Raw genomic sequence first — 16,255 nt, forward strand, 5'->3', positions numbered from 1 at the left:
AATATAATGCTAGTTTTCTACAAGTGACTTAGGAGACAAATTTTAACAAACTATAATGGGATAAAAAAGGGAGTGCAAAGCAGGGGCAATGGCCACAATATTTAACAACTGGTATGATCCAGGCACTGACCGGTTAGAACAGACCATAAATAACTACCTTGGCCACAACAGTAGGTACAAGCTGAGGATAACTTCTAGAAATAGAAGCAGAATAATGAAGGAAATGTTTCTCAGAAATAAATGGAAAGAATGGTGGTATTTAAAAGACCAAATTCTATACTTTAAGTCATATATCTGATAATGTAGGTCCTATATAAGTAAGTTTATAGGTTAAATAAACATGCTCTATTAGTGATTCCAGTTTTGACATTTTCAGTTAGGAATTCGTACACTAACAAAAACTTCTTGGTTCTTTTTCTTTTGGCATATGCTTTGATTTTCTTTTTATTCTCCTTCTGGATTCTTTGCTTAAACTGGTTATACTATCCAGTTGAGGTAAAGGACCCCTGTCCTGGAATTGTAAGCCTTCAATCCTGGTCATTCCATGTATATCCCTAAGGGATATGCCAAGAATTTCCTTAGAGAGGTATTAGTAATTGTTACTTTTTGCCAAAGGATAGGGATTCTGATGGCACAGGAGGGTAGAGAAGGCGTATAGTAAGTAGTTCTGCTCCTATAAAGGGATCTGCTAAGTCTTCTTTCCTTTTTCCTTAATAATTAAGAGGATGCTAGGGAGAGATGCTTTTTGGGGCGATGGGAGAAAATAATAATGGAATTCTTTCTTGATCATTATGCTAATGAATAACTATATCTTATTCATCTAGAAGTCCTGAGTGTGAAACACAGTTGTGTTAATTAACTATTTGTTTAAGGAATGAGCAAATGAGTGATAGTTACAAGTAAATCAGGTGGCAAATAGCATCCAATAATTTTTAATAATTATGTATAATTATTATAAAGGTTATATTCTATGTATTTTTAATATAACTCTGTATACGTGACAGAAATTAAAATGAGAAATACAGCAGATATTCTCTATATAGTGTACATCATGTAGGTTAAGAGTATGGGCTTGGAATCAGTCTGAGTTTGAATCCCAGCTCTACTCCTTACTAACTGGGTGAGATTGGGCAAACTACTTAGCCTCTCTGTGACTCACTTTCTTCCTCTGTAAAATGTGAATAATAATATTGCCTAGTTTACAGGATTGTTGTGAAGAATCAATGAATTAACACCTGTAACTTATACGTAATACTTAAAACAATCCTTGTGACATAGTGAGTGTTCAATAATGTTGGCTATGACTGGGTTTATTATGATCATCGTACATCGGTATCACTGTTCTTGTCACTGTGTCACTGGTGCTGTTGTATGATATGGAAACATACTTGGAGAAACCAGTTGACCTGGTTATGGTCTGTTGAAAAGATAGTGGTGAGGGGCTTCCCTGGTGGCGCAGTGGTTGAGAATCTGCCTGCCAATGCAGGGGACACGGGTTCGAGCCCTGGTCTGGGAAGATCCCACATGCCGCAGAGCAACTGGGCCCGTGAGCCACAACTACTGAGCCTGCGCGTCTGGAGCCTGTGCTCCGCAACAAGAGAGGCCGCGATAGTGAGAGGCCCGCGCACCGCGATGAAGAGTGGCCCCCACTTGCCACAACTAGAGAAAGCCCTCGCACAGAAATGAAGACCCAACACAGCCATAAATAAATAAATTAAAAAAAAAAGAGAAAAGATAGTGGTGAAGTGGGGTCTCAAACCCAGGCCTTTTTTTTTCTTCCTGCATGTTTGTTAATCTGCAGAAATTTGCTAATCTGAATTAATTTGAAATCTGCACTTTGTTAATCATATTTTATAGTTACATTTAGATCTGCATGTATGTTGTCTTCTGGCAAATTCAAGCAGACAAAAGACAAACCTATCCAGTCAAAATCTGTCTCCTGAAGCACTTCTCTGATCTTAACTCTAACTGAATTCTCTCCTACTTCCCACTCCTTTCAAAGTTGCTTTGAATCATAGGATCTTAGGTATAGATTCTGTTTCCTGGATATGTAAATGAAGACATTATTTTTTTTTAAACACTTTTATTTATTTATTTTATTCATTTATGGCTGTGTTGGGTCTTTGTTTCTGTGCGAGGGCTTTCTCCAGTTGCGGCAAGCGGGGGCCACTCTTCATCGCGGTGCGTGGGGCCTCTCATTATCGCGGCCTCTCTTGTTGCGGAGCACAGGCTCCAGACGCGCAGGCTCAGTAATTGTGGCTCACGGGCCTAGTTGCTCCGTGGCATGTGGGATCTTCCCAGACCAGGGCTCGAACCCGTGTCCCCTGCATTGGCAGGCAGATTCTCAACCACTGCGCCACCAGGGAAGCCCCCATGAAGACATTATTGTCTGATAATTTTTAAAAATTTGGTGCCATTTTATGTGAATTTTTTTCCTAGGCTCTGTTTGAGGGAATTCTCAGTTTCCATGACCCTGAGGTAGCTAATCTCTGAAGCTTGGGTTGAGGTGCCCAGGTTACGGTTTTGTGAAGCTTTCTTCTCAGACCACTGCAAAGCCTCAGGCCTCCCCTCTTCTTTGTCAGATTTCTCTTTATCTCATCTGCTTCCTAAAAGATGAATAAAATTTTGGTATAAAGATCCTTTCTTTAGAAGAAAGAAAACTTTAGGGACTTCCCTGGTGGTGCAGTGGTTAAGAATATGCCTGCTGGTGCAGGGGACACAGGTTCAAGCCCTGGTCCGGGAAAATCCCACATGCCGTGGAGCAACTAAGCCCATGCACCACAACTGCTGAGCCCACACGCTGCAACTACTGAAGCTCATGCGCCTAGAGCCTGTGCTCCACAACAAGAGAAGCCACCGCAATGAGAAGCCCGCACACCACAACAAGGAGCAGCCCCCGCTCGCCGCAACTAGAGAAAGCCCACACGCAGCAACGAAGACCCAACGCAGCCAAAAATAAATAAATTTATTAAAAAAAAGAAGAAGAAGAAGAAAGAAAGCTTTGTATTGGATAATTGGCAAATGATTATAATTCTGCTTAGTTTTTTAAATCTCCCTCATAAAATTTGAGTTAATGAAATTCAAACCAATCATTTCATTGATTTTTGTTTTAGACGTATAAATTCAGTCCTCTGTTAAAATTCACTGTTCCCTCTGGGTCAGCTGTTGATCTCTAGAAAATATTTTTTTAAGTACTTGAGTAAGATATAAAGTAGTAGTAGGAAGAAAGTACCAATAAATTTTCAGTCCCATCAAATTCTAGGCATATAATAATTAGAAATTAATGTTTATTTTTCATGCCTCTGCACCAGAGACTTGGCATTGACTCTAGATTGATTTTGGATTTCAGGTTTGCAGTAATGAGCTGAAGTGTGTGTGTAACAGACACTGGGTAGGTGAGGACTGCAGCACTTACTTCCCTTACAATGATGATGCAAAGGCTGGCATTACTCTGTCTGGCAATGGTAGGTATTTAATTTGGTCCCATTATGTTGTCTTTATGCACAAGGAAGGAGAAAACTGCCCTTCTGAAAGTTTCATTTCGATTATTTTTATATAACTCAAATATAAGTTAAATCCACACAATAATGAATTACAATATATGCTTGGGGCCCACATTATGAAACTGATTGTTTCCATTAACTTGTTATGAAATATGGAATATAACTTAGTCTACTGATTTAGCTGGATCTTATCCTATATCAGACGGAGATTTTCCAAGTATTGTACTCCTTTGGCACTGACAACAAACCCTACCATTTCTTTTAAATGAAGAAAGTAGTCAAAATTCTTAAGTGTCTGATTTTATATTTTATATATTTTATATGTTTATATATTGGGACTGAATAAATGAGGAAAAATTGGAATTGATTTTAAAATATTTTGTTGACTTTAATATTCTTTCTTAAAGAACCTCATCTGTATTCAACTCCAGTTCTGTAGCCTGAACTGTAGGTAATTCTAGAAGTAGTAACCTTGGCCAAGGTGCCTGGAAGGGGTTCGACGTGGATAACAAAACAACGGGTGCAGTTCTAAAAGCTAGAGTGGCCCAAATGGAGAAGTAGAAATTAAATGCAGATAGATACCTTGGAGATGAATGTCCCCTTTTAAACTATTTTTATCATTTCGTTATTGAGTATTCTTCTGCATAAAATAATGCTGAAATCCTGACGTCCATTCACCTCCAAAGAATGAGAAAATGATTATTTTCATTCTAATCATCCATACAGGTTAAACATCTTAGCCAATGTGACTTTAATAATGAAACTCACAGAATGATTAGGGTTTTGGCATCCTCAGTCTTAGCAATAGTAGTGTGGTTCCAGCAGTTAATACAGTGATGAAGCTATTCACGTCCGTGGATTTAAGTAACTCGTCAAAAGTCATACCATTGCTTAGAAGTAATCAGGACTAGCATTCAGGTTTATTGATCCCTGTTAAATCCCTGGAAGGAAAGGAAGGGTAGACAGACAGGCTAGGTCTTAGAGTAGGAAAATCCCAATGTCCCGGGGTGCATCTGTACCCACCCATCCCACAGAAGACCTGGGCAGAGTGGAGTTGGCCAGTCTCCTAGATGCCCAAGCCATGCTATCCCCCGTGACTACTGAGGGCTCCCAGATAGAGAGGCTGCCATTTCTGTCATGGGGAATTGGAATCTGCTCCAGTCACCCATGATTACTGACCTTTGATGTCCAGAAGGACTCCTCAGGAGTGCAGCAGACAAGGAGATAGCTGAGCTGCTCTGGGTGAGAGCCCTGCAATTTAACATGGGGTATAAGTCATTATCAGCAAAACCGGTCTCCTGGTATCAGAGCCAGACCTTTTCTGCTCTTGGGCTCTCACTTGCACTTGTTGTCCAGGCCTTTGACTCACTGGGCCGCTGTCACTGCTGTCATCCCTTAAGGATTGCAACGCAGCCTGCCTGACAGTGGATGCTGCCAGGCACAACAGTGCCATTGCCCAGTCCTGAGCTCCAGCCCTGCCCTGGCCTCCTGTCAGTCTGGTGTAGCCTCGCTCTCACACCTCACCAGCACCAACCTCCAGCTCACCAGACTCTATCTTACCTTTGGTTTTTCCTTCTCTAGGATGCCACAGCCATTACTGTCAAGACTGGGAACTACAGTCTTCTATCATCTACACCACCTGAGCACTGATTCTGTTCATCTGTAGGCATGTTTTCCCCCTTTAGAAGCTTATATTTACGTAGACAAAATATCACACAAAATAAGGACCTTACACTGGTTGTCAAAATGGAGTGATAGGAACAATAACATTTCTAGAATTTCTGAGAAAGAGGTCAGGGTCAAAAAGAACATGGATTTCTAAATATTCCTCCCCAGAGGATGCTATGCTATATGGTGATACAGTAGTATCACCCCTCCTTTCTTCCCTTTATCTTTACCCTTCTTTCTTTTAGTTCAATGACCTCATTATAGTTTCCAGAAAAATACATGGAAAATAAAACTGTGCAAAATGCACTTGGACAAGAATTAACAGGGAACATACAGAACTAACTATTTTAAAAAAACAATTGATATGGATTGCTAAGTTATGGTCGATTTTTCTTCCCTTGAAAAATACCTACTTTCAATTTCAAGGTATATATGAATATCAGATCATTGTCATACACCTGAAAGTAATATAATGTTATGTGTCAATTATATCTGAATAAATAAATAAAATTTGAAAAAAAAAGTTCTCTAAAATTAAAACTGTATAAAGAAAAAAATACCCACTTTTTAAAACAAATAATGCTATTAGTGTGATGATTACAGATCTGGAGAATAAAGTTCCTGAAAGAATTTTATATCAAAATTTCAATTATATACACTGATCTTCATTGTTTCTTTTTTCCCCCCAGGTGTTGCTGGTACCAATATTATAATAGGCATAATTGCTGGCACCATTTTAGTGCTGGCCCTCATATTAGGAATAACTGCATGGGGCTATAAGTAAGTGAAATGGCTCAGTATGTTACTGTCAAACTATACTTTAAAATATTTATCCAAACGAATGAAACATCTAGAAAGTTTTGTATCATTGGATAAATATACCTTCAGTGAAAATAAGTCTGACTCAATATTCAATCAATGATTATTCTTGGCATGATTAGAGGTAATAATAATTTATCATTTTTTAGATTTTGAGATAACTCCCTTCTATTCTAAAAATACTGAGTACTTCTTAAAACCATTGCATGAAGTAAAATCAGTCTAAATCGTGTCTCATACAAAGGCAGTGTTGGTTTGCTCTTTAGTGATGCAGGTTCTCTTGACTTAAACCCATTCCCCCAAATCTAGGCAAGATAGTGAATTAGAGAGCATAGCGCTTTAATAACAAAGGTCCTATCAACAAGAACAACAGCAGGATCTGCTCCTGAGTGCTTTCACTGTGGCCATGCATCCTGCAAAGAGCAAAACCTCTCCTCTCCACAACCAGTATGAAGGAGGCATTGTTATTTGTTACATATGTGGGTGTTTTTGTGTGAAGAAAAAACGCTTCAGAGATGTAATTTGTTAAAATTGAAATTCAACTATAAGTTACAACTTTTAGAAACCTAATTCTTTTTTTTTTTTTTTTTAGTAATTTGCTTTATTTTAATGAATTGTTTCTGATTATCCCTGCTTGTGTTTTTTTGTTTTTTTGTTTTTAATCAGTCATCAATTTTATACACATCAGTGTATACATGTCAATCCCAATCGCCCAATTCAGCAAACCACCACCCCCACCCCACCGCGGTTTTCCCCCCTTGGTGTCCATATGTTTGTTCTCTACATCTGTGTCTCAACTTATGCCCTGCAAACCGGTTCATCTGTACCATTAGAAACCTAACTCTTAAGCTTCAAAGTTCAGCTTACAATTTTTTGGTTCTATTTATAAACTTGAAAAAGTTACACGTTTTATAACTTTTGAATATTGGATTCCCCTTAGCTAGGCATTTAGCTAAGTAAATGACTTCACACATCCAAACTTATTTGTATACTTAATATGTTCATTTCCCTTTTTAAGTACTTCAGTCTTATGATGTGAAAAATTTCCTTAGTATTCCACTAACTTATTTATGTTTAATAAAGTAAAACTTAAATGTGATGAACCTTAAGTTTTTTAAATATTTCAAGTTAAAATCATAGTCCTACTGATCTCTGAAATGTTGTATCAGGTCCCCAGGCTTAGGGTGTTTCTCCTTGTGGAAAGAAGTCCAGCAAATTTTGCTAGACTTTCTGCGTATTAGCCCATTTTATAGTTTTTTTTTTTTTTAATTCATAAATCAAATTTGGCTTACTAAAAGACTTGGGAATTAGACTTTTTTAGACTTTAAAATTACCCCAAACCTTTCAATAGACTAGGCATTATATAATCATTTGTTGCTGTTGTTGTTATTATTATTATTCCCTGACATGGTTTTAAGCCAACTGAATTAAAAGAAACCTCCTTAAAAGTGTTTATGGCTCTTGCTTGTTGTGAGATCAAAACCCAGAAAGTTTCTTTGGCTGAAAGGAGAGGGCAATTAGTTGACTGCCAGGATAAACTTTGTATGTTAGAAGTATTAAAATGCAGAAAGACATTTGTGCAAGGTTGTATTAACGAATAGCACAGACAGCAGGGTAAAGTTTAGCGTAATGTAGTTAACGTGGCATAGCATAGCGAAGGAGAGCACAGCATAGTGGTAATGCTTTGCCCTAATTAAATGGGTACCTAGCTCTGTACCAGCTCATAGATACTTAGTACCTATGTGCCTTTTTAATGTGCAGTTCGTTAGGCACATTGCATACTTACATTTGCACAGGCTGATTTCAGCATAGCATTTGGAGTATAAAATTACATGTCTGAAAGAAAGGCTTTTCTGTATATATATTGTTTGAGCTCTTCTCACACCTCAGGTGAATTAGACCCATCTTGGAGTCACACTATTTCCTTGACTTCCCTGATGCAAGACTTATGTAGTAATTGCCATCACAACCTTGCTGTTTTGAAGTAGTTCAGGGGTTTCATTTGGTCATGTGAGAGGGAAAGCAAAATTGTTAGTTCTGTGGTGTGTGATTTTCTGCCACCTACTGATGCAAATTGATATTTCATGTTTACAATTTTGGAAAACATTACCCTTTCAGAAATATGAAACCTAAAATCTACTCCTACTGCTAATGAAATTACCTGTGTCTGTTTGTTTTAATAATTAGAATGAAAAGTACTTCTTTCTGTATATCATTTCTTAGTTTTATGAAATTTAAGTGGTTTCACTTTTTTCATTTCTGAATGTATGTACTTTGCAGATTATTAAGGAAAAAGACAAATCTTGTTCATACCACAGTATTCTCTTCGTAAATAATTTGAACCTGACTGATGAAAGTTTTAATGTTACTAAATTTATTCAGAATATGTGTAAAAATAGAATAAGGATGTAGAAATTTTAATACAGGAATTAAATTCATGAATATGCTGTTTCACATATTCTATTTCAAATTCCAAAATGAATTTAGGACCTGAGAACTCATTTTTTCATTAATCCTTCCAATTAAACTTTCTACCCCTTCTCCAAGACTTGGGGGAATGGCAGGAATAGGAAATGAGGAATACTCATTTGGAACTGGTGGACCGCTCAGGTAATCAGATTGAGAGAATAAAAAGTAAAACATGTTGAATGGAAACATTTTGGCTTATTTTTCTCTTCTATCTTATGGTTTCAGGAATGAAAAATGTTAAGTATCAAATTGGCACTATTACTCTCATGAACTCATTATTAAATGAGATAGTGCATGGAATAGATTGGCAGGTGAATGCTACAAATGAAATCCATGTGGAAACCTTAGCCTTGATCTTGGAGGAAGGAGCCTACTGTTCAGTTGCTTGACCTTCCCACACATCTTCGAAATATTAACACCTAATTAGGTCATGATAGAAAGTTTTAAATGGACTTTTTTGATTTAAAAGTTAAAAATCATTGGCACCTCACTACCACACTCTCTAGAATACATTTTTGTTTCAGAATGGTTTATTCCGAAACTAATGCAATTTTATTTTAGGAGATGGCCAAATAAAAAACAGAGACTTTGAACAAAGTGTTTCCAATGTAGCTTTCAGTGAAGCTTCAGTGAATAAGTAGTGATGACTTGGGAGGTCCATAACTGCTGTGAATTCTATTATTATTCTTGTGTATGATAAATTAGTTACCTGTTTAGCTGTTATGATAACTAATTTATCATACACAAAATGTTCTTGTGTCCAGTTATGTTTTCCTATTTGAAATTCTTAGGAAGAGCTTAATTTGGGGTATGTATTCGAAAAAGAATGATTATAATTTTTATTTGTATGAAAACATAGCTAATATATATAAGTAACTTGACTAATTTCCTTATTTAAATCAATGTACATGTCTGAAAACCTGTATTTGAAATAGGGTTGACTTTAGGACATTACTAAATGTTTAATATACAATTGACATTGAGGAAACAATTACTTTTTAATAACTGAAGCTTCATGCTTTTAAACAATGGTTACTTGAAGATATTGTCACTAACCCTTTGGTGTCACTTCCTTGAAAGATGAAGTGAAATTTGTGTGTGTGTGTGTATGTGTGTGTGTGAGAGAGGGAGACTGTGTTTTTATTCCCCATTTTAATTCTGCATTTAGAAATTCTAGTGGAGACCTTTCAACGAATGCTAAAGCTCTTATGTTTACTGGTCTCTCTTAATGGACTTTTGTAGGTAACTAATTCTCTCTCTCTCTCTCTCTCTCTTCTTGTCCATAAAAAGAAACTATCGAGAACAGAGGTATGTGATGAGAATAATCTGAACATAGAACTGAAAACTGAAAGGTTTAAATCCTGTTAGCATCTTTGGAATTCATACATACAGTTGTAAATCAAGTTCACTTTTGAACAAGCACAAGTTTTTATGCTGTAGTGGTCATAAACTAATCTTGATTTTTCATGACCTTGAAATGATAATTTTAGTAATGTTGCTGTGGAATGTATTAATTTAAAATAGATCTGTCATTATTTAGTTTTAATGGTTCTGTCATCCAACAATACTATAATTAAGAGTTCTTATTTGTGTTACTTTCATAGTAATATATATTTGGAGTTGATTTTTTTTTTCTACCTAAAACAAAATTCCTTTATGTTAAGGTGTCACCTTTGTTTACGTTGGTTGATTGGCTTTTGTTCATGTTTATAACACTCTTATTACCTAACACTTTCTGAGGGAACTTATTTTTTGTTACTGTTGTTATATTAGTAACTTTCATTCATAAATGATAAAATTTATACGGGCACAGTGCTGTGGTCAGGAGAATGTCTTGGCATTTGAAGAATCTGTTTTATCGCTGCATAAGAAAATATTTTTTTGTATGGATTAGGTAATTGCACAGGTAGTGAAAGAAATAATTTGCATAGCTAGAATCTCTGATTGCCTAGTGCACTTTTTTTTTTTTTAATAAAAAAGCCCCTAAAGTCAGGCACTCCATTCATCATAACCTTAAAATCTATGTTTAACCAGCAGTGTAAAAAGAGATACAAAGCATTCATGTAGTCCTGTAAGACTTGCCCATTTTTTCTAAATCTAAATTAGCCCATATTGGGGTACATCCTTCACTTTTCACATTTAAAAAATTATGAATACTATTAGCTATTGATATAAAAAATTAAAATATCCTGGAAATTGATAATCTAGACCATACCATATAGTACTAGTTTTGTACTCAGGATACCTATGCAGGTTCCTAACTTACTTACCTTTTCCAACTGTTCCATTAAATGTCTGAGGCACATTAGGAATAAGACATAATAAATGTGGTGACACTTTTTCAGGACCCAGCCACAGCTTTAATTTTTTTTCAGAAACTAGAATTTTAAACTTGTTCTATTTCCTTCTGTGTTGTAATTTAAAATCCCTGTAAGGTTTTATCCGTAAGAGGTACCTACAGGGTACCCATTGAGATCCTGATCAGTTAGCCATAGATATTAGAAAATACTGACCTTGCCCTGGAGTAACTGACTTCTACCATTAGTGGAGAAAGTAAAATTGAAAGAAAATTAATTAAATTAAAAAAACACACAAGAAACTAGACTTCTTTGTGACCTGTTTTAAACTCTTGTGTCCAAAAACACTGGAGAAGAGCTGGAGCTATTTATGCTTTCTGTTGGGTAGAAGTTGATCAACCATATCAGAAATGTAAGTTTGGTGGCTTTCTTCAGTGAAAAATAAAATTAGAATACCAAGATCAAAAACTGACGATTTAGCTCCATTTCCATAGGAATTAAGGCTATAATGTAATTTCATATTGCTGACTATATACAAAGGAAAGCACAGTGTCACAAATATGTAACATAAGCAAAGCTGTTATGGTGCTCTAAGATGTGTTCTCACCAGGGATATTCTCCAGAATAAAGTGATTGCCTACGCTACAAAAAATGATAAATATGTAAACCTGTGCACCAATTTCCTATTCTAACTAAATGTATGCGTAGGTACAGTTAAGAAAAATTTTATGCTAGAAATCTCTTTTTCGTGCCTGATGTAATTTCGTGCCTCCTGGTATTACTGTGTCACCATTTCATCAGTCTGGCTACTCTTTTGGAGTCTAGTGCATATTTTGAGAGTTGTCACATTTCAGCAGATATAATTTTTTTATGTTTTGCTATGTTTCGGCACAACCTTTATTTGTTTTTGCCCTTGTCCATAGCTAATGAATCTTAGGGTCGTATAATAATTCTTAAAATGGAGAAACAGCGAGGAAGGGACTTTAGATCAGGAAGTTGTGAGTGTATAAATATCTTCTGAAGGATTGTCCTTTTTTAGAATATATGTTAGTGGTTATAGAGAAGGTGGTAAGGCCAATGGACCAAAGCATGCATCAGGAAATTTTCAATCTTGTGAAAATATCTGAAGATATTCCAGTAAGTATGTGCCCAATTCCAAAGGGTGCTAGGGAGTAGAAATAAGAATTTTGAATTTTGAGTTAAATTAAGTTTTCCTCTGAGGTTCCAGGGTGGGAGGACCAGTTGAAAAGGAATCAGAAATCCACTTGCTAGTATGTGGTCTTGGGAAACCACTTAAACTTTCCTCAACTCTAAAAACGGACAAAAGTTCTTTGTAATCTGTGAAGCGTTCTAGTAAGGAAAGTTATTAATGTGTGGTCTCTGAAGACTTTGCATTTCTCTCATCCTCAAATGAAAGAGGTAGGTAGGTATGGCTGTCCTCAAAGAGGAAAGCAGCATTCCTGACATGAGTAAGGCCTGCACTTGCTGGTATGAAAGCGTTGGTGAACATGTGGGTTTGCTTTGACACTGAATGCATATTAAGTATGTAGCCACTTCTCAGATTCTTATTGATGATACAGTGGCTCAGAAATGCCAAATTGAACGTAACTTTCAAATTACTGGAAACGTCAGGCAAGTAATTCTGTGAAGAAACCTGATAACCTGGTAAATTTTCCCACCAGAGAACGTGTCCTCAAGGTTTTCTTTATATTGAAGGAATGTGTGATAGGTTTAATTTCATGTCTGGCAAAAAGATGAGAAGGAAACCCATTTTTTTTTTTCTTTTTGTTTACTAACTGCCTAATAAAAAATAGAAGTCCCATTCTGGGAGACAGAACGCCATACATGAACGGTATCACTTTAAATTTGCCAGTGTCATCTTGTGAAGGGTAGGACCATGGGACTGAGGAGCCATGGAGAATTCTTAGATGTCATATAGTTGGAAGGATGGCTATTGATTATTTTCTTTAAAATCTCCAGGAACGAAGACCTCTATAATTTTTTTCAGTTGGTGCTGTTGTTTCTATTTTACCATAATTGCTTTAGGACTTAGCAGCTGTGTACTTTGTAACAAGAATTAGAAATTTGAATTTTGGTTTTCAGGCAGGTTTGCAAATAGCAATAGGATAAGAAAACATTCATTAAACTTGGATTTATAAAGCATCCATATTCCTCAATGTTCTCTTCCTTTGTCTGAAATGAACATACATCATTGAACATACATAATGTGAATTAGAATAAATACTTAGATCATGTCTTCCTGATCCATACCTTAAGCAGAAACCCCCTTCCCCATTTCTTTTCTCTCTCTCACCTGTTTTAGCCACTTTACTTTCTGCTTGTGAACCTCCTTCCTTTTTTTTTCAAGCCTTTCTTAGTTTTTTTTTAATATTATTTTTATTCTTATTTCAGTGATACTCATGCATCTGTCAGTGTGACTTAGTACGCATTACACAATATTTCTTCAAACAGAAAAGTAACAATTCCAATAGCAGACAGCCCAGACACCTACAAAGCTTTAGAGAAATGGCTCCTTCAGCATTAAGGTTAAGACTTAATTTTTTTCATTGTAATCTCATTTTGAGTATGTGTAAGGATTATTAAGTTGAATATTATGGTTCAGTGGACTCTTTAAGGAAACATCAGACTTCCCTCATAACAGGAATCCTTCTTGAGGAAAAAGAATTTAGTTAAATAAGCTTTTATTTTCTTTTGGTCATTATTTATTAAAAAAATTCATACATATGTCTAAAATATTTGCATGTGATATTGGAAATATGAGGTAATTTTTCCATTATAAAACTTAGCATTGGTCAGGCCACCTAATTCCAAAATTCTATGAAACTAGCAAAATTTAGGAAGAAAACTATAAAGACTAGAAAAATAAATTCAATTTTAACAAATTTAAAGCTATTACTTAGTTGGTCATTTATGATCTTTTATAATAAATGATGAAATGGTATTTTATTGATCATGGGGACCTGATACTCTCTATCTTCACTAAAGGTTAATCAAGAAGAAATAGGTTTGTAATAATATGTAATTGGATATTGAAAAAAGAATAAATTTCTGGACAGTGAAGGATGTTAAGTATTATTCTTAAAAGATCTTTAACAAAGTTCCTCATCTGTTATTAACATTTTAATGCATTTATTGTGCGAAGAAAGTTACATGCATTCCTTATGGAATTTTAAGGAGAATGCAGGGTAGTTTCTTTATTTTGGAGACTTCACAGTAGAGATAGATAGGAATCTAATCTGCCTGGGATGATAAAAGCAAGGCTATACCCCCAGAGTTCATTGAACTTAAACTTTCCTTTCAACCCTTTGACTGAAGCCCATAGTTTATGATATGTTTAGCATTTAGGATGTTTGTACACAGTGTAAAAGATGACCATGGACTGCAGAGAAATTACATTGAAGGACTGGTAAAATGTGCTTAGTTAAAACAAACAAACAAACAAATGAACAAAAAAAAAAAAACCACCATCCATTGTGAGAGGCAGTTCGTTTAATCCCGCAGTCTCAGCTAAGTGAGCCCTTGGTAAGTGCCCGAATGTCAGAACCATGTAAAGAGAGGGTAGTCTGGGGGATAGATTAATGGGCAAGATCAAGTGTAGTCAGAACTTGTCTTTATTTAATTTGAATTTAGTGAGGCACATCTCATCAGTTTATAAAGATTATCATTAAAGGTAATAGTGACAGAAATGACTTGTTAGCCATAAGGATTATTATTGGATATGTAATGTTGATAGGATGTTCTTTGGCATTCTTTTATAAATATTAATATGATACAAAAGGGAATTTTCCTACCTGAGGCAACTTACAGAATTTTGATTTTATTGAGAGCATTTTTCAAAGGATTGATAGAGTATTTTACTGACAGGAGGCAAGACAAAATATGATTCCAGAGATTTAAAGATCTCTTGCATAAGCAGATATATCATTTGTCCTGTGTTATTAACACTATAAATATGGGGAAATTGCATTGTTTTTCCCATAAAATTAATGTTTCATAATACACTGGGAAAAAGAAAGACTACAGTTATGAGCTGAAGTCACTTAAAGGGTTAAAAATATTTTGAAGGAATATGTATCAAAGAATTATAGGTAAAACCAATCTTACATACAAGTCTAATGAGAAATTTGATTTCTTTAAAGGGGAGGAGTAGATTTAATCACACAAATTAATATAGGTGCTTTATATCAGTTGAACAATTTTATTTGTAGAGATGTGTGAATATATAGGATTGAAAGAGTATAAGAGAGCACATTCAGTCATTCGAAAGAATGAATGACCAAGCATTTTAAACATTTAAAACAATGTGGTAGTTGGCATAAGCAAGGAAACAGCCGAAACATTTTAGGGATTGAATTTAGCATCAGCAAGTAACCATGACTAGTGTGGTAACTAAGGGAAAAATAAATAGGAAGAGGCGTTAGCAAATGTGGGCCTTTGTTGAAGACCTAGTTAAGTACAGCTCTGTTTAAAATTCTCAGTCCAACACTAGTTTGTACCACCTCCAACTTTAGTGCTGAATGGAACCAAATCAAGTTTGAGGTGCAGTTGTTTGTCTGGGGGCCATGCACTGGCAAAGGATCAGATTAGCTACCAAGGTAGGAGGGTTGACCGGGCAGTCCTATCTAAAGTTTTCTACCCTGTTCCCTTAGGAGAAGTAATAAAAATCTGTTCCAATCTTAGTTAATTCAAACTCAGAGTGAGTGGGGACAGTAATAGTGCAGACTATGTAGATTTTCCCTTGTTGGAGATGAAGAATGGAGGTCACATACCAGCCACCTATAAATATCTTCCTCTAGTCTCAACAAGAATTCCGTTATTTTTTCAACCCTTTCTTCCTTTTGCTAAATTATCTTCCTTTACACATTCTAGTGTGCAGTTATAGAATTACATTTTTGATTGCCCTTTGAATCTCTTTCAATTATATTTCTGTTAAATGAACAGTGAGGCTCCAAATTGAACAAAGAACTCGAATAAAAATTTATTTGGATTAAATTATAGAACATAGTTTAGAAATCAATCAGTTCTTTTAAGACCAAATCAAGGTTACATTATATAATATTTAGAAATTACGAATAGTTTACTCACCACAGTGAAAAAAACGATGCTTTATCTGGGCAAGGACTGTCTGTCTCAACATGTCTCCTTCAGCACCAGGTTTTTTTGTGTGTCTTTTTTTTTTTTTTTTTTTTTAAGACAAAACAGCAGTTCACATCTCTAAGTGTAATGAAGTTACAGTGAAAAACCTCATCTTTTCCTATATTTCCCCTGAAGCAAGGGTTTGTTCATCCAGACTGTAAAGACTTCAGTGATTGCATTTCTGACCTCTACAGTTAGAATGACTTTAACTTGTCACATTTATTAATAATCTTACATGTTGTTATAGACTTGATTCATGGAGCTCATTATCCCTACCTCTTTTTTCCTAAAATACTATTTGTATATGTCTGTGCTCATGTGTGTGTCTTGTTTTCTGACTCT

At 35.6% G+C, this 16,255-nt stretch overlaps 1 protein-coding gene across 1 annotated transcript in view; it reads left to right on the top strand.

The window, feature by feature from the left end:
* Positions 1 to 16,255, top strand: part of ADAM22 (ADAM metallopeptidase domain 22) — a 238,956-nt gene that overhangs the window by 200,773 nt on the left and 21,928 nt on the right. Inside the window, 3 exon segments of the mRNA XM_036863312.1 lie at positions 3,350 to 3,464; positions 5,861 to 5,951; positions 9,750 to 9,767. Coding sequence (XP_036719207.1) covers positions 3,350 to 3,464; positions 5,861 to 5,951; positions 9,750 to 9,767 — 224 coding nt within the window.

This window comes from Balaenoptera musculus, chromosome 9 (genome assembly GCF_009873245.2).
Source record: "Balaenoptera musculus isolate JJ_BM4_2016_0621 chromosome 9, mBalMus1.pri.v3, whole genome shotgun sequence".
NCBI classification, from domain to species: Eukaryota; Metazoa; Chordata; class Mammalia; order Artiodactyla; family Balaenopteridae; genus Balaenoptera; species Balaenoptera musculus.